The following is a 19,249-nucleotide window of genomic DNA, read 5'->3' as shown; positions in this document are numbered from 1 at the left end:
TGATAATCACCACAAGGAAGGATCCTTGATAAGATTGATAATTCTTGGTCAGACAAGAATGATTTGAAGTATATTTTATGTATATTTAAGAATGGTTATCATATTTAAGTATATTTTATGTATATTATATTTTAAAAAAACCTCCACAAAAATAAAAATTAAGTGTAGTGTCATCAAGATGAAAATTGAAAACTTAATTATTCATATCAAAGAACTACTCATATAGTATTCATTTTGCTACAATTATATATGTGGTAGTACATTAATTTTAACATGAAATTTCTACGCATAAAACACAAGGAGAATGGTCAGATAGAGCTTATACAAAATACCATCATTCAGGCAATCAAACTATTAAGGGAAACAAATAATCATCATTGAATTCTCCAAATCAAGACAAAAATCAATTTTTTTCGGAACATGCATTCATCATGATTGTCAGACGAGCTCCACATATCCAATTACAACTTATGGTAAAATACAATGCATATCATTTTATCATGAACAATCTATATTATATCTATTACTTAAAATAGCATACAATTTTTTATAAAGCAAGGTCCAAAGTGTGGCAAGTATACACTAGGAGAAAGAAATTGGGCTAGGGGGAGAGAGAAAAAGAGAGTTAGATAGAAGGGGAGTGAGGTGGCATCAATCTCGTAGATATAGGGAATTTTGGTGTATGGGAAAAGAGGGTATGTTTTATGGAATATGTAGTAAGGCTAGAGAGGGGATAATTCTCTAGAGGAGTCATAGACTCTGGATATTTTCTAGTTACTTTCTTACACACTCTTGTAGAACTCTTAAGCTTATTTTTCTTCTTAGTTCATAAAATACATATTGTTATATTATATGTGTTTATCATTGGTCTGACCTACGGGGTATGAAATTGGAGCTAGTGGCAGGTGCAATTGTCTATGCCACCAAAATGTCTAATAGAATCACTACATTGGAAGAACGAATGGCAACAATGGAGATTATAGTGCGATAGTCTCTGATAGGATTACGTCAGTCCGTCCTCGAAGAGTTTGTCAGATTACGTAATCAACTAGAGGAAAGTAACAACACGTTCCATCGGGAGGACACAGTACAGAGTACTAGATGGCAGTTAAAAACGTGAAGTTGTCACCCTTCGACGGAGAAGACCCAGTGGGATGGATCACAAGGGTGGAGACTTATTTTGAATTACGAGGAACATTGTAGGAGGTGGAGGTGAGATTAGCCAAGTTGAGCATGGAAGGTGCTACTATCGACTGGTTTAACCTCTAGCAAACAACAAAGAAAGAGCTAACATGGACAAGTTTTAAGAGAGCTTTGACTGATCGTTCTGGTGGTCACTAGAGTAATAACCCTTTTGAAGAACTCAAAGATCAGCCAAATGGGAAGCGTGGAGGATTACATGGAGGAGTTCGAGTTAATCTCTTCTCAAGTTGATCGGCGACCAGATGAACAGTACTTAGGCAACTTCCTCGGTGGTCTGCATCCTGAGATCCGCTTACAAGTCTGAACGTGCAATCAGATGAATCATCTTCAGGCCATGCACATTGCACGTGATGTAGAGGCAAATCTATTTCGTGCATCATTATCCCATAGCAATCATATTGCTGGTACACAAGGATGGAAAGAAAATAAGAGTTGGAATTCAGGTTATGAGAACAAGGTAGGATCCGGGGCGGATCTACCCTCCAATCTATGCAAACTTGGATATGGGTCTGGGCTCATAAGGGGAACCCAACTCAAAGGTTCGCCCAATCCCCAAAATGAAACACGCAACTTAGCTCAATAGGACAATCGCGCAACGAGCAACAAAGGAAGAACATCATTGATCAATGACTGAAATTGTGGTACCAAACACCTCCCATATGTTGAGTTAATGAATTGAAAGGCCCGGGGATTGTGTTTCTGGTGTGGAGAAAGGTATCATCCTCATCATCAGTATGCAGAGAAGCAATTACGCTTAGTAGTATTGGGAGATGAAGAGACAATGAATGAAGCATGTGAGATCATTGCCATTGAAGTTAGATAGGAGGAGGAACAGTCGAGTCTGGACTGTGGCTCTATAGGGTTTTTGGTTTGATGGATAGAAAACATTGAAGTGGTTTTCCTCCTTCAACACTTCGTGTGGAAAGAAAAAATAATGAGGTGTCGGTATTGGTGTTGATTGATAGTGATGCTAGCCACAACTTTATATCTTCTCATGTGGTAGCAACGTTGGAAATCACATTGAAGCAAGTGAAGCGTATGGGGGTAAGATTGGGGAATGGACATAAAGTGGCTATGTGGGGCAAGTGCAAAAAGGTGGACATTAAATTGGAGGACTTTCAAATGTTAGTGGAATCATGTATGTTGGAACTGGGAAAGTTGGACATGATTTTAGAAGTAGCTTGGCTGTAGAGATTCAGGAAAGTCACATTTGATTGGGAGAAAATGTCAAGTAATTTATGTTGGAGTGGAGAAAGGGTTGTGTTACAAGCATCAGGAGAAGCATGTAGCATCACTACAAAGCTTAATGTAGGAAATTGTTGAAACAAGTGCGCCAAAGGTGAAAATGAGGCTTTTAGTGGAACAACATAGAGAAATTCATCAAGTCCTAACGAATTTTTCGGCAATTTTTAGACAGCCTCAGGGGTTACCCTCGCCATCTCACTTCATTAAGCTACCAAAAAAGACGGGACCGATTAGTGTGAGACCTTACCGATATCCTTATCGCCATAAGGAAGAGATTGAAAAACAGGTGAATAATATGTTACAACAAGGAATTATCCGACATAACTTCAGTGCTTATTGTAGCCATGTTATATTGGTTAGGAAGAAGGACACTTCATGGAGGATGCGTGTGGATTATAGGAACTTAAACAAGGTAATTATTCCTGATAAGTATCCCATTCCAATGGTAGAGGAATTACTTGATATGAAGTCGGGATACCATCAAATACATATGAAGGAGGAGGGTGTGCATAAAACAGTCTTTCAGATGTATGATGGCCATTATGAGTAATTGGTTATGTCATTTGGATTAACCAATGCTCCGACAACATTTCAGTCCACCATGAATCAGGTATTTACCTTATCTAATGAACTTTGTTCTAGAGTTCTTCAATGACATATTGGTATATAGCAGGGGTAGGAGGAACATTTGGAGCATTTAACAATAGTCATAGAGGTATTAAGGGATCAACAATTTGTGGTTAATCGAAAGAAGTGTGTGTACGTAAACCGACAGGTGGAGTATCTTGGCCATTTAGTTTTTGAACAAGAAGCAGCAGTGGATCCATAAAAAAATCTAAAGTGTGGTTGAATGGCCAATGTTGTACAATGTGAAGGGAGTAAGAGGATTCTTGAGGTTGACTGGATATATATAATTTTCATTGTAGGTTATGGAAAAATTTCTAAACCTCTAACAAAATTAACGAAGAAATAGGGGTTTCATCAGAACCTTGCAGCCTTGGCGGCTTTTGAGGAATTGAAGGGAGTGATGACTCAGGCTCTCGTGTTGGTCCTATCGAATTTCTCCCAAACATTTGAAAATGAATGTGATTATTCCAGGAATGGCATAGGTGTTATTTTAATGTAGAATCGATAACCCATTGCTTACTTTAGTAAGGTTCTATAACCAAACAATTTATGCAAATCTGCATAGGAGAAGGAATTAATGGCTCTTGTATTATCAATGCAACATTGGAGACCTTATCTAATATGGGGGAGTTTCAAGGTGTATTCTGACTAAAAGAGCTTGGGCCATCTTCTACCACAAAGAATATGAAAGTGCAAGTGTCAAAGTGTTGCACTATTAAATTGCCTATGTTTTGATGAAGACAATGATTCATTGAAAGCTTGAAAATGACTCAACAAATTAACATGTCATGGACTCAAGGATCTCATATCTAGACTTAGTCTTACAAGAGTCATTTTTAGAGGCCTAGATATGTGTCTTAGATATTGAGTCTAGGTTAGGTAAACATAGGTGCAATTCTCACAAGTCTTAAAAATAATCAAATCATTTACATGAGACATGCCATCTAGATTATTATATGTTTATGCATTAATCATACATGTTATTTGTGCATCATAGGCATAATATATTGGTAAAACATGTATAGGTGATAAGCATAACATATAGGCAGTTTACCATTTTATCATATAACTGAAAAATATGTGAGTTGATCGATTAACGTGAAATCAATTTTAACTGATAACTGAAAAACTGAATTCAGTTATTCTCAACAGTTCTTAACAGCTCGTTAATCGATTAAAAGGGCACCTAATCGGTTAACTGGATCTTAGAAAGCTTTTCTATATAAACTGTGTTTTTAGGTCTTGCACCATACATCATATCATTCATTTTAGAATTGCTACGTTGTATATTTTTTTTGCTCATTTGTGTCATTTTAGGCAGAGAGAAATGCATAATGAGATAGTGAGAGATAGTAGTATCATGTTTAAGGTTTAATTGTGATCTAATTGCATGTGATTAATGTACTAACATTTGCTATATTCTTTTACATGATTCTTGCATTTCTTTAGAAGAATTCTAGGATAGAATTTCCTTGTTTTTGCACATCAATTAACTCAACATATTCATGCTTACTTGTGAGTCTTGTATAGGGTTTTTAGCTGAGATTTAATTGTGATATTTTGAGCTACATTGTAGTTGATAATACTCTATTTTTTGTACTATTTTTAGTGTTCTAATAAGGGAAATCGTCTCTTGGTGTCGTACCACCAAAGAGACTTAGTGAGTCTTCACCAAGACTTAGAATTCTTGAGTTTAAAACCTTTCTTGGTTGGGGCTAGATCATAAGAAAGGTTTTCTTAGGCGATTAGGTGAATCAAACCAAGAAATTAGGTTCTTGGATTCAAGAAGGGCGCATCTAAGTTTGTGTATTAGAAGCGTGCATGTAAAAATACATTCGTTTCAATATTACTGAACAAAATCTCCCTATCAGAAAGGGAGGCCTGGATGTAGTTTGCAAGTCGACCCGCAAACGAACTAGGATAAAATTCCTTGTTGCAGGCTCTTTCTATCCTTAATCTCTTTAATTTCAAGTTGTAATAATTGCCTAATTGTAGCTGATAATTTTGGATACTATAAAATTGTCATATTGAGTTTAATTTTGTTCAAGTATATTTGTTGTATCTGATTACCGGTGAGTGGCTGAGCAATTAGCCACTTCGCAACTTGCTGTTTTCTGTGAGTTAATCGATTAAGACAAAGTGTTTATCAATTAACTGAGGCTTTTTCCAGAATAGGGCTTCGGTGCAAAAAGCGGTAATTGGTAACCGTGACACCTACTCAACTCCCCCATTCTAGATCTGTTCTGTCCACTGATACCTAACAGAATAACCATTGCTTACCAGCAGAATTGGATAGCAAAGCTGTTGGGTTACCATAAAACAAGGCTACTGACTCCTTGTATAGAATGTTTGAGGAAGGGGAGTTAAAGGAGATCACATTTTTTTCCAATTTGGGTGCACAACAAGTAGTTGCAGGTAGAAATGGAAACAGATCCACTCTTGAAACAAAAAGTGGAGGACTTAGAAAATGATGCAAACTCAAGGACTAGTTTGAGTGTACGACAGAGGGTATTGTTGTACTAGGGCAAGTTGGTTCTATCAGCAACCTCTAAACTTATTCCTAATGCGTTGGTAGAATTTCATTCCTCTCTAGCCTAACGACATTTGAGTTTTTTGAGGACTTATAGGCGAAATGTTAGAAATTTATATTGGGTTGAGATGAAGAAGATGGTGTAGGATTTTGTCAAGAAATGTGATGTTTGCCTACACCAAAAATATGCAGCGACGTCTCTAGCAGGGTTAGTACAATCCCTACCAATTCCAAATCGAATTTGGGAAGACATTTTGTTGTGGGTGGTTGAAACATGTTATTATTGTTTGTTATCAACAGGTCAGAATATATCTAGAAGGGGGGTTGAATAGGTTTCGTGGATCAGTTGTTCTGCTTTTCCTATATTTGAGCAAAAATAAAACAGACTACAGTTAATCGATTATGCTTGGACTTAATCGATTAAATAGTGCTCGGATATAATCAATTATGCTTATGGATAATCAATTATCATGGCACTCGCACAACTTGATTCTTTGGTTTCTTGCAAAGCAAGTTAGCGATTACTGAATCTTTACATAGTTAATTGATTAATGAGATTACAGAAAGACGGTAAACAGATTATAGCATGCAACTTATATTAACACAATTAATCAACAAATTAAAGATGGAAAGTAAAGAGATTAGGGATTAGAAAGAGGTGCACAAGGAATTTTATCCTGGTTCGTTTGTGGTCCATTGCAAACTACATCCAAGCCTCCCCTTCTGATCTCAGGAGATTTTTCATCAACTATTCCAATTGTGAGTTTTACAAACACACTTCCAATTACAAAATCAGAAAAACTAAGTCGATCCTTACTTAGCCGCTATAAGCTTGGCAGCCTAAGTTTGACCTAACTAAATCGCCTACTAGGATCTCCTATCCTTTCACGGTCGGCCCCAACCTCGGTATCGCTCAAACTAAGACCTCTTAGCCTCTGTGAAGATTACAAATATCTCTCTTGTAGTGAAACTATTCACAAAGAGATCAACTTCCTTTTTCAAACAGAATGTATTGAGTTGACTTGAGTAATTAATACTCGGATTCAACAATTGAAAACTCAATCTAAAACATAAAGCAAAAAATCCACAAGAACCTAATTCTAAATGAAATTAATGCATTAGTTTTTCTAAAAATGATTCACACTCTTTTCAGAAAAAGATTTTCCTCACAAATCTCTCAAAGAAATCAAGAACTAGATGCAAGAGTTTGATGTATAGAAAACTAGAGACTAGATGCAATGATATTAATCTTTAAGCCTAAATTAGAATGCTTTCACTCCCTAGGTTTTCTAAATGAACTTTCTCACTGCAATGCAATCTATGAAAATGTATGTTGTCTAACAATTTTCGAAATATGCAAGTTATGCCACATTGACAAGATTTATAAAATTTATACTAATCCTACTGATACTGATATTACTCGATTATCCTTCCATTTAATCGATAAATGGGCTGTTAATAATTACTTTTAAGTTACGTCTCAATCGATTAACGTGCTAACAGCATCAGATCAGTTAGTAACTGAGTTCAAGATAATTGATTACACTAACTATTTAATCGACTATACTGAGTTAAAAATGTTTTTCTTTGATGTAAGGAATGTATGATAAACTACCTATATGATATGCACATGCTTTACATAGACTTTTAAAATATACTACCGTTAATGCATGAAACTATGTATGTGTATGCATTAGTCTATTTATCATAAGATATCTAGATGTTATGTCTCAATTTTAATCTTGGTCTCTTTAGTTCTTGTGAGACTTTCCACCTAGGTTTACCTAACCTAGACTCAAACTATGGCAGTCATCTTAAGACTTCTAATTACAACTGAATATAATAAAGTCCTAAATCTATATATGCAACCTATGAGTCTTCAGCTGGTTGTTTGTTGTATGATCTTCAAGATTTCTTGTATGTGTGTTTGGTTCATCAAAACTTTGATTAGACTTAGATGTGCAGGTCTTGACTCTTTTCACTTTCAATTATATTAGTCTCACATTGCTTAGTATTAGAATATAGTAGAGTATCAATGTTATATATTGGACCGAGGTCCCTTGTTATTAAGTTCACCAAATAGAAACACCCCAAGGGCACTTGGGCCCATGGGTGTGTTAGAGCTTGTAATTCTTATTTTTCTAATAATAGCTAGTTAGCAGTTGAATGCTCGTGGGGGTGTAGGCACAATTGGATGAACTCCGTTACCAAATTTTCTTGTTTCTTCTCTTTTATTTATTCTATGCACTTTATTTGATTGCTTGTGGTTAATGTTATGCAACAATCGCTTTCGCTGCTCCAACACATTTCCTTAGATTTCATCATTGGGATACTGAAGTCAAAAGGGTTTGAGGCCATCTTTATTGTGGTAGATAGGCTATCCAAATATGGCTATTTCCTACCACTTAAGCACATGTATACAGATAAGAAACCGGTTGAATGATTTGCTTAAGAGATTCTGAGACATCAGGTATTCTGCAATCAAGTGTAAGTGATAAGGACCATCTGCTTATGAGTTTATTCTGGACATAATTATTCTGTTTACAGGGGACAATAATGAAGATGAATTCATCATATCATCCAGAGACTGATGGCCAAACAGAGGTGGTTAACCGGTACTTGGAGGTATACTTGCGATGTTTTGTGTCGGAAGAGCCCAAGACTTGGTTTAATTGGGTGTCTTGGGCGAGATGTGGTATAACATGACATATCATGGGTCAATAGGTAAAATACTCTGTGAAGTGGTATCACACAACAATTTTCGACTATGTGACCTCTTAGAGTTGCCACAACATTTTTTCAATCAAAATGCAGAAAAATATTTTGGCCCAACCATATTGGGCCTTCGATATCCAGGTTCAAAGTCGGTTATAAACTAGGGAAGATATTAGCACCCTAGTTGCTCGTTTTTAAATGGTACCCTTACTATATTGCATGAATTAAATACCCTGATTCTTTTATTCAAAAATATTATACACAAATATATTTTTTATGATTAGGCCTGACAAGATTTAACATTGTTCCTATGTATCCCAATATGTAAGAGAATCAATACCGCATAGTTCTAATTAAAAATATTTGTTGATTTATTTGATTTTTATTAATTTAGAAAGATTTATAATATAGTTATTTTGGTTTAATGGAATTAATAGTGAAGATAAGACGTTGGTCGTAGACCTTCTTCCTATTTTGAGAGAAGTTAGAAATGACACGAACTATAATCGGACTATAAAGATTCCCTAAAAATTGTTTGATTAAAAAAACTGATTGATTAAAAATATATACTTTGGTCATAGACCTTCTTCCCATTTTCAGAGAAGTTAGAGACGACGCGAACCATAACCAAACAATAATATTCCATAAAAATTGTTTAATGAAAATAAATATACTTTTCTTGAAACTTTATATAAACTATCTAACCTTAATGTATCAGTTATTCTAATATAAAATTAAACTCCTTAGTAAAATGCTAATTAACAATACATATTACAAATTGTGCAGTTCATGAATTCCCATTGATATACTAATGGAATTATTATTGCGATTATTAATCAGAGATGAATAAATATATGTAATGACAAAGGGTATTGTACTTACTGCCTAAAACATGATTGAAATGTTGTCTAGGATTGGAAGGTTGTGGGGATCCTCATGATGCATTACCTACATTCCTTCCATGGGAGGACACTTTGATCTATAGTTAAAGGGTTTGTGTGTATAACTTTTTATGAATATGACTTATGTGATATTCATAGAAAAAAGTAGGGTTGGTAGTGGTTGATAAATGGAAAGAAAATGATTGGTGACAAGGTTGAAGGGTGAAGAGTGATTTTTACAGAGACTTGTTGCTGTGATGTTGAGTGTATGTTTGGTTTTTGAAGGGAGCTACTGAATTTGAGAAGAGTTAGTTGTTGGAAGTTGAAATTAGAAGAAGCATAGTTTTGTTGTACTGAATTTGTTTTTGACTTTGTTTGTATGAGATGAGAGGGAAAATGAATCTCTCGCTCTTTTTTTAACTTTTTTTTTTGCCACAACTGACTCCCCCTTGTTGTATGAATGATAACCTTCCTTTTTAAAGAGATTTCAACGCATGTTGAAATACTAAATAAGGTAATGCTTTAATCAGGTTAATTAGCTAGGACTCTATATTTTAATGACATTAGTGTTCAAAATTCGAATTCGAATTTCAGAATGAAATCATAAATTCAAAATTGCTATACTTGGACAACTTAAAAATTGTTATTTTTTTTAGTTCTTGGACACCTTCAAGGATATCTCCATAACTCAATCTGAAACAGTAGTACAAATACATGGTAAGCCCGAATGGATTGTGTATATTTACAACAAATGCACTTGTAATCAAGTTAATGTGAAGTTAAACTGCAAAGGATTTCAAACTATTTCAAACTGTAGAGGATATAGACCCAAAAAAATTTAATGTCTTAGGCGATGAGTGTCTTCTTAATTCTGGTAATTCTGTTTTTGAAAACAGTCTCCTTTAAATATGCCTGGGATGAATAGAAAATCATTTCTATTCAATCCAGTATCCTCAAACGTTCATTGCAATTAACTCAGGAGCCGAGGGTTGCTCTTATATACTTTCATGTCATCTCTTCTACTTTGGTCTATTTTATAATTAATAAAATGTGAGCCTATTTGGATTTCAAATATATCATTGGGTATTCAAATATTTGTGCTAATTAAATTTGCACTGAAACCAAATCAATTAAATTTATCAACAAATAAGGGTGAATAACATAAAGAATAGTAGACAAGGCTTCAGAGCCATTTGCAAGTTTGATTTTTGAGCTCTTTTGCAAGTTTGATTTTTGAAGACAAGAGAAGGAAAAGACTTCAGAGACATGAAAATTCCCAATTATTCATATAGTAGACAATATTGATAACAATAACAAAATCAAGTAATCATTTCCAATCAAAAATTTAAAAAACTTATTTCACATCTTATCTATCAATCCTAGAGAAATCTAATGGTTTGAACTCATGAATAGATCTAAACAATTGAATTTTCCTAAAATTGATGACTAAGATGTAGAGTTTAAACTGGATTCCCTCCCCATTTATAATATTAATCACAAGTGTCACTTAAATCATAGCATAACCTTAGAAGACTTCTGCATTTATGCTAAATAACATACTATATTCAATTTCCTCATAAATAAAACATGGAAGTTTTACTCAATGATCTAGGAACACAGCAACAAAATTGTTTATAACATGTGAACCCCCATGCTAAAAACTGAAGTCACTAAAGTTGGCAAAAATACAAAATAACCAAAGTTAATATACCAAGTACATATCCAAAAAAATTACTTTAGTCATCAAGAGATTCTGCCAACAGAAGCTGCTTTAACGATTAGCCTTGGCAACTCTCTCAATTTCATCCTTTTTCTTGATAGCATAGCTGAAATGGAGTCAAAATATTTTTCAGCAAACCCCAGAAAACATTTACAAACATAATAACACAAAGAAATATAGAAGATTTAATACAAAAAACTTGCATATTCAAGGTACAAAGCTGTTTTAACTATATACCTGTTGGAGGAACCTTTTGCTGCATTAATAAGTTCATCGGCCAAGCATTCAGCGATTGTCTTAATGTTTCTGAAGGCAGCTTCACGTGCACCAGTTGTTAGAAGATAGATAGCCTGGTTAACACGGCGAAGGGGTGAGATATCGACAGCTTGTCTCCTTACAACTCCAGCAGAGCCAATTCGAGTAGCGTCTTCACGGGGACCACTACATAAATGAAGAAAAAAATGAGATTAAAAAAATCAGAGTTGTAATATTAAAAGTTGAAAATTATACACATCAAACAGTACAAACATGGTAATCCATTGCCATAGTTCAACAATAGCACATTGATGACCACTTAGAATTTATATCCCAAGCATATAACAAGACTGGTTTTGCTGTAGACTAATATCAAATTAGAAGAAACAAAACTTTAAAACATAGGGAAACAAGGAGAATGCTCAGATAGAGCTAATACAAAATGCCATCATTCGGGCAATCAAACCAATAGGGAAAACCAATAATCATCATTGCACTCTCCAAATCAAGACACAAAAAATAACATTTCTGAAACATGTTCATTATCATTGCCAGAGAAAATAATTTACATTTTCAATTCAATATATTCAAACAATCATGCCAAAAAATAGAATGAATACATTTTAACATGAACTTCGACACTATCAACTATCTAAGTAGAAGAAGCAACAAAAATACAAGGAAACAGTGAGAATGCTCAGATAGAGCTAATACAAGATGCCATCATTCTGGCAATCAAACCAATAGGGAAAAAATAATCATCATTGCATTCTCCAAACAAATACAAAAATCAATTTTTCCAAAACACAATCATTTTGATTGCAAGAGTAAATTATTTATGTACACAATTTAAAATATTCAATTAACCAAGCAACAAAGTAGAATGAATACATTTTACCAAAAACTTCAACATACATTTTTTTCTCTTAGCATGCATTTTACCAAAAATTATATGCATCAAATAGCATGCATTTATCGACCATATCAACTATCTAAGTAGAAGCAACAACAAAAATACCAGGAAACAAGGAGAATTCTCAGATAGAACTAATACAAAATGCCATCACTCAGGCAATCAAACCAATAGGGAAATCAAATAATCATCATTGAATTCTCCAAATCAGGATAAAATACAATGCATATAATTTTATCATGAACAATCCAACTTGCATCTATTTCTTCAAATAGCATACAGTTTAACCCATATCTAATATCAAATTAGAAAAAACAAAATTTAAAATAAAACAGCAGGAAACAATGAGAATGCTCAGATAGAGCTAATACAAAATGCCATCATTCAGGCGATCAAATCAATAGGGAAAACAAATGGTCATCATTGCATTCTCCAAATCAAAACAAAAAATAAAACTTTTCTGAATCATGTTCACTCTGATTGCCATGCGATAAAATAGAACGAATATATTTTACCATGAACTTTGACATACATTTTTTTCTTCAAATTAAATACCATGCGTCTATAGACTATATCAACTATGTAATTAAAAGGCAGTAATAAAAATAAATGGAGACAATGAGAATGCTCAGATAGAGCTAATACAATATGCCATCATTCTGGCCATCAAACCAATAGGGAAAACAAATGGTCATCACTGCATTCTCCAAATCAAGACGAAAATAAAACTTCTGAGCCAGAGAAAATAATTTATGTTTCCAATTCAATATATCCAACTACCCATTCAAAAAAAATATAATGAATATGCATAACCATGAACGCCGACAACATACATTATTCTCTTCAAATAGCATACATTTACCGACAATATTAACAATCTACTTAGAAGCAACAACAAAAATACAGGGAAACAAGGAGAATGCTCAGATAGAGCTAATACAATATGCCATCATTCAGGCTATCAAACCAATAGGGAAAACAAATAATCATCACTGCATTCTCCAAATCATTACAACAACAAAAAATTTCCGTAAAAATGTTCATTGTGATAGCCAGAAAAAATAATCATCTTTGCATTCTACAAATCAAAACAAAAACAAGGACAGTCAAAACAATGATATCAATCCCTTTGATGGACATATGATAAAAGCTATAAACATTATTAGAATATATAAACGACAGCAACAATAAAACATTTCTATGCCGAAGCACACCTGTTAACGACAGCATCGACGATAACCTGAATAGGATTGAGGTCAGTCAACAAATGAATAATTTCCATAGCATGTTTAATAATCCTGACAGCCAATAGCTTCTTGCCATTGTTTCGACCGTGCATCATCAGAGAGTTAGTGAGTCTCTCAATGATCGGGCATTGTGCTTTCCTGAATCGCTTCGCCGAATACCTTCCAGCTGTGTGAGGTACATACGTCGCATGCTTAGACGCCGACACTCCAATGTAATCAGTTAATGATATGTCACTACTAACCTTATTCCACAAAAACACAAAAACAACATATAAGACACTCACATATACATTATATAGTTTAACTTAACTATTCAAATTTAAAACAGAAAATGAATGACAAAGTGGTAAAATATAATTAAGAAAATGTAAATAATGAATAGAAATATAATTACTGTGAAGTAGAGATATAATTACTGTGAAGAATAGAGATAATAAGTACATTAATTTCGTCGAAACTCCAACGGTTAAAAAGCTTCACATCAAGCTGATTTGGATTTGAAATAGTGGCGGCAGGTTCATCGATGACGTCAGCCATGTCTCTCTGTATTATGAATGAAACAAAAAGAGTTAGTTATTATAAAAAGAAATAGAATAGATGAAATGAGATGTGAAAGAGTAAGAGGAAGAAATCGAACTTACAAGTTACGATGCAGTTAGGGTTCTAAGCTAACTTCAAATTGCGAGAGATGGCAACAAACACTGGCTTCCGCAGTTTCAGGTATTTATTATCAATATCAAAACCCTATAGTTTACCCGGCCCATTATCCTCTTCATGAATCTACTTCACCTCATTTCTCTTTCACCTGTATATTTCTTTTTCTTGTTCTTATATAAAAAGTATAAATAAGCTAATGTAAATTAGCTATATAATCTTAATTTCTAAAATCCACAATGTATTTTAAATGGAGAAAAAAGATGTGCACCAATAGTGTAAGAGTTTTTTATTCTATCATTGCATTATCTACCATTCATTTTTCCAATAGTCATTAATTCTTACATAAAAGTAATACAAATGAAGAGTGGATAATACATTAACTGTGTATAATTTTTTATATAATCAGTACATAAATATTACATTCTTCTAAATAAGGCTACACCTCTCTTAAAAGAACCTCTCCATTGGTTATGTGAAAACCTATTGATTAAGATTTATTTATCAATTTATATAAATACTATTTTTTGGGTTTTAAATTCATATTGCTCTAAAATTAAAACAAAAAAATCGGTCCATAATAAACCTAGATTGCTAAAATCGAATGCAATTGGATTGTATTGGATTTATTTTTTAAAAATCGATCGATTCAGATCAATTTTTGGATCCAACTCTATAGGGGTGAATAGGTGTATTGGTGTAAGATTCAAACTTTTAGGATTTCAAAGATATTCTCATATTTTCCTTGATTCAATCGATTAACAACTTACTTAATCCTTAACAGATTTTTGTAGATAATCGATTAACTTATGGTTTAATCGATTAACTCGATTTGTTTCTTGAAAATCTGTAGTTCTTTGACATAATGATATGCAATGATCAATCTATTCTTTTATACACTTTAACAATTCAATTTATATGATCGATCATGCAAAGACAATTATACAACAATGTTAATATGAATTCAATGCTAGATAATAGAAATTGATAATTGCTTAAACGTAAAAGATTAGGGATAAGAGAATTTGAGACATTCAATTTTATCCTACTTCAATTGTCAACCACTGCTATCTACATCCAGTCCTCCATTTATGATCTAGGAGATTTGCTTTCACTAAGAAGAATTGAAATATTCTTACAATTAATGTTCCACCAAGAACCTCTTGGACCTAGCTTCTATTGGATAATCTCACAACTTCTAGCTTACGATTTCTCTACATTATTCTCTCCTTCTATAGTGATACCTCACACCTTGAGAGATGAATTACAAATCAAATGTTCTTCTTGTGTATGACGCATTTGCACCTTTTCTTGTGCTAGTGTATACTCTATTAAGAATATATCTAAACCTTCTTGCTATCTCACCATCATAAGATGTGATGATGTATGATAATGAGATGCAAATGTTCTAAACACACTTTGATGAGATATGAATGCTTGAATATGTCTTCTAAAAAATTCATGAAGAATTCTCTTGTTGTGTTTCAAAGTCTTTAACTCTTTTTTTTAGAACTCTCTGGTTTGATCTTGAAAAATGTGTCAATTAGTCATGGGATTTGTTGGTTATAATAACCTTCAGTTTCAATCAGTTTTCTTTTAGTTTAATTGATTATGATGATACATAATCGATTAACGTTCTTTAAAATCCAAGATTTCAAATCTAACACTGACTTAATTGATTACTATTAACTTAATTGACTAACGGGTCTCCTATTTTGCAATGACTTAATCGATTAACTGTTAACTTACTCGATTAATTGTTTTCTTAAAAACACTTAATGGATATGCTATGAACCTCTAACGTGACTTAATAATGTATGATACATGATTTGAAATCACATAAGTTTAACTTGTTTAATGCACCAAAATCATGAAGTCATGTATGAATGTTAATCTCATATGCATTATAATCATCATTCTAATTTGTGAGATTTTCATTTGGTTCATCTTTTCTAGACTCTACTCATTTAAAACATCTTAGGACCTAATGAAATAAAAATTACTCTTTAAGGTTTTGTTGATCCTCTTGACGTTTGAATTTGAGTCTTCAATGTTATTATTGATTTAGCTTTGTCCATATATTTATGCTTTCTCTTCATCAAAATTATGCAATGCACATTTGCATTCATCGTATAACCAGTGTTCGATTGAAAATAGGGGTGCAACAATAATAAATTAATGATATAAGTATTTTCAATAATTGTTGAGTACAAGATTTTGAAGCACATGATCCATTGCCCATAGATACAACAACTTTTGCATCTGAAAAGATTTAACCAAATGCTTAAGTTATTGAAGATTTGAACATTGACTGAAGCATTGAAATGGAATTTGGATCTATAAAAAAGGTGAGCAAATTTTACAATTCCTTTAGTAAAAATAAAGATTTTGGAGTAAGTGTTAGATCAACTAAACTAAAGAAAATAGTCTTGATCTATTATAATGAAGGTTAACACAAACTTAAAAGTGAAACAAATAAAGAAGTTCAATATAATGTTATTCAAATAAAAACAAAGTGTTTGACTCTTCAAACTGCTTGATAGGAGTCACTTGTTATTTCAAGAGGTATGATAGAAAATAATCAGATATTAAAATCATTTTATCATAACCATATTATGGTTAGCCCAAGTAGTGTGTCCTATATGAGTGAAACAATCAAAAGTAATACAATAATTTCAAGTCATTTTTGAAAAGATGATAACAATTTTAATCAGAAAATAGTTCACTAAATTTAGTCATCCATTTTTCAAAAAAATTTAGTCAACTATTTCATTATTAATAAAAGAGTTTAAACGATGTTTGAGAGAAAAAAAACTTATTGATAATACATATCAAAACTTCCCATAATAGAACGTAGTTAAATAAACTTAAATAGAAATGAGTTTAAAGATAAAAAATTGAAACATGTATTTATATTGGTTCACCCAAAATCGTGGGCAACTTACTTCCGGTTTCTTGAGAACACTAAGATTCCACTATAATCTAACATTGATTACAACAATAACTATTCTTTGCACAACTATGTCATTCGGGATCATCAACTCAAATATTAATTGTTTGCATATTGAGCCTTTCCAAACTCAATATCATGAATTGCATTTTCTTAGAGTCTCATGCACTAAAAAATTAAATTACAAGCATCCACATGCATTTATACTTCAAAAATATTAGTCTCGTATCATGTATACATCCCAAAGTGTATCTTCATATAATATAAGCTCGAAGTTAGCATTTTTTATTTCATGTATCATTTCAAGTTATAGGTTGCATTTCAATCAATGTAACATGATAAAAAAACGTTCATTTCATGCACATTCCGCATCAATAAAAATTATTTCTCTACATACATTTAACGACCATATTGATAAGGGCACTCATCAATTCAAGAGTTGGTTTTAAGAATACTATTGTTGGACTCGACTGAAAGTGATCAGAGTCGAACATGAAGAAATTCAAGAAGATAGAGATGGTACAATTGTCCTAACCCAGCTAAATTGGAGAACAATTTGAAAACTTTTCTTCACTTAAGGACTCTAGACAAGGTCAAATACTGCTAACTCACTCGGGTTTCATTTTCATAAGTAAAAGTTTATTTTCAAATGCATATCCTTTTAAGGCATATATACTAATGCATTGATCATACAAACTTTATCATCTCATACATATTCCTACCAACCATATTAACCTAATCACATCAACTAGAAAAAATACTACAAAATAAACCCAAATAAGTTATTATATGCATCACTATGAGATATTTGATTCAAAAATAAAATGAAGGATGATGCAAATGTAAGAACAAAAAAATGATATATATCTTCAAGCAGATTTTTCTGATGATACAGGGCATTTTTTTAATTCCTAAAATCATGGAGATATCCATAGTCACCCCATTTGAGCTTGGACATCATGAAAAATATAACTTTTAAATAACCCTCAATATGTCAATAACCCGGAAATATAGTTTTTTTAATCGTTTTCCTTGACATTCAATTATTAAAGGAAAAATATTCTTTCACACCACTCATGGGACTGAAGGATAAGAGAATACAAAGAACGTTTCTAGCTTAAAGTGCAAAAAAACAAAAGTAAAAAAAAACTCGCTGAGAATCCTCAATCAATATCTCAGGAAAAAGTCAAGGAAAATTAAAGTGCAAAACCCACAAAAGGAACCCTTCATGAACAAAATTTCGCCTAAATCTTAGGTCATTCTTATCCAGAAAATTCTCTTAATAGTTGAATGTCATGCTAGAAAACTATTGAAAAATAGGAAAAAAGGTGGGTATGGGAAACACATGTGTTGAGCCTTATATCATTTTCTTGAAAACGTTTAGTCAAGCCATGGTACAAGCCTGAAAAGACCTTGTTGATGATTTATCTGCTTATTATGCGCAACATAACAAAAAATCGTTGACTCCAGAAAAGTCATAAATTTTGATAAAAATATTTCATCTTTAATGCATAGAGTTAAAAATCATCTTATCGATATTATCTTCACCTCATCATCACTCATGAACTAAAACACAAATTAAATCATGTCATTATCACTACAACATCTACTGAGGCCCAAACTCAAATTAAATACTATCATCGCTACCACCACATCTACACAAGTCAAACCCAAATTAAATTTTATCATCACTACCACATTACAACTCATACCCCAAATAATTGCCAAAGTTTGTATGATCATTGTTCTACTATTTATTTTTAAAGAGTTGTTAATGAAATAAGGAGTATGAAAAGTGAAAGTGTGCATGTCAAGAGGAACACTTTGGAAAGCTCTCTTTATGTCATGGTTTTGATGAGGACAACTTGTGCTTATAAGAGCTTGAAGATCTCCAACAAATCAACGTGCTTAAGTCTTTAATTGGTACTAGGCTTAGACTAGAATCTAGTTTAAGTTGAGTCAAGGCTTAGGGCACCTAATACATGTCTCATATGCATAAATCTTTTAAATCATTTCATCTTTGAGATATGTCATTCATAATATGTTCATGCATTACATAAATACATGTATATGTGCATTCTAGGCATAAACTAAGTGTTAAACATGTATGAACTAAGTGCATAACGTATTTGAGGTTTTGTAGTTAAAAATACACATTTAAAAATGCTGTTAATCGATTAACTAATACTTTAATCGATTAACCCAACTGCTTTGAAAAGTGGTTGCTACTAGAACACCTTTTAAAATGTTGTTAATCGATTAAGGCATACGTTAATCGATTAACCTAACTGTTTGTTAAGTTGTTGTAA

The 19,249-nt window shown here is 32.8% G+C and overlaps 1 protein-coding gene and 1 long non-coding RNA gene across 2 annotated transcripts; one reads left to right on the top strand and one right to left on the bottom strand.

Annotated features, from left to right (window-relative positions):
* The first annotated feature begins 333 nt into the window (after positions 1–333).
* Positions 334–12,800, top strand: LOC109341111. Its single transcript, XR_002106894.1, has 3 exons — positions 334–566; positions 11,542–11,832; positions 12,174–12,800. It is a non-coding gene; the product is annotated as an uncharacterized LOC109341111 (long non-coding RNA).
* LOC109341110 (40S ribosomal protein S5-like) lies at positions 10,816–14,065 on the bottom strand. The gene is made up of 5 exons (XM_019578928.1): positions 13,978–14,065; positions 13,778–13,879; positions 13,304–13,578; positions 11,159–11,362; positions 10,816–11,027 (listed from the first exon to the last, which is right to left on the bottom strand). The coding sequence occupies exons 2-5, from the start codon at positions 13,871–13,873 to the stop codon at positions 10,973–10,975; spliced, it is 630 nt and encodes a 209-aa protein (XP_019434473.1). The 5' UTR covers positions 13,874–13,879; positions 13,978–14,065; the 3' UTR covers positions 10,816–10,972.
* Positions 14,066–19,249: the final 5,184 nt, after the last annotated feature.

This window comes from Lupinus angustifolius, unplaced genomic scaffold (genome assembly GCF_001865875.1).
Source record: "Lupinus angustifolius cultivar Tanjil unplaced genomic scaffold, LupAngTanjil_v1.0 Scaffold_370, whole genome shotgun sequence".
NCBI classification, from domain to species: Eukaryota; Viridiplantae; Streptophyta; class Magnoliopsida; order Fabales; family Fabaceae; genus Lupinus; species Lupinus angustifolius.
The sequence above is the reverse complement of the archived record's forward strand: the minus strand, read 5'-3'. Positions and strand labels throughout refer to the sequence as shown.

What these genes read in the sequence shown, in the direction of transcription:
- LOC109341110 (XM_019578928.1), bottom strand. Translation starts at nt 13,873, where the DNA reads ATGGCTGACGTCATCGATGAACCTGCCGCCACTATTTCAAATCCAAAT. An exon ending in GGAGTTTCGACGAAATTAAT is followed by an intron (nt 13,579 to 13,777) that starts GTACTTATTATC and finishes TTGTGGAATAAG; the next exon opens with GTTAGTAGTGACATATCATT. An exon ending in GTCGATGCTGTCGTTAACAG is followed by an intron (nt 11,363 to 13,303) that starts GTGTGCTTCGGC and finishes TCATTTATGTAG; the next exon opens with TGGTCCCCGTGAAGACGCTA.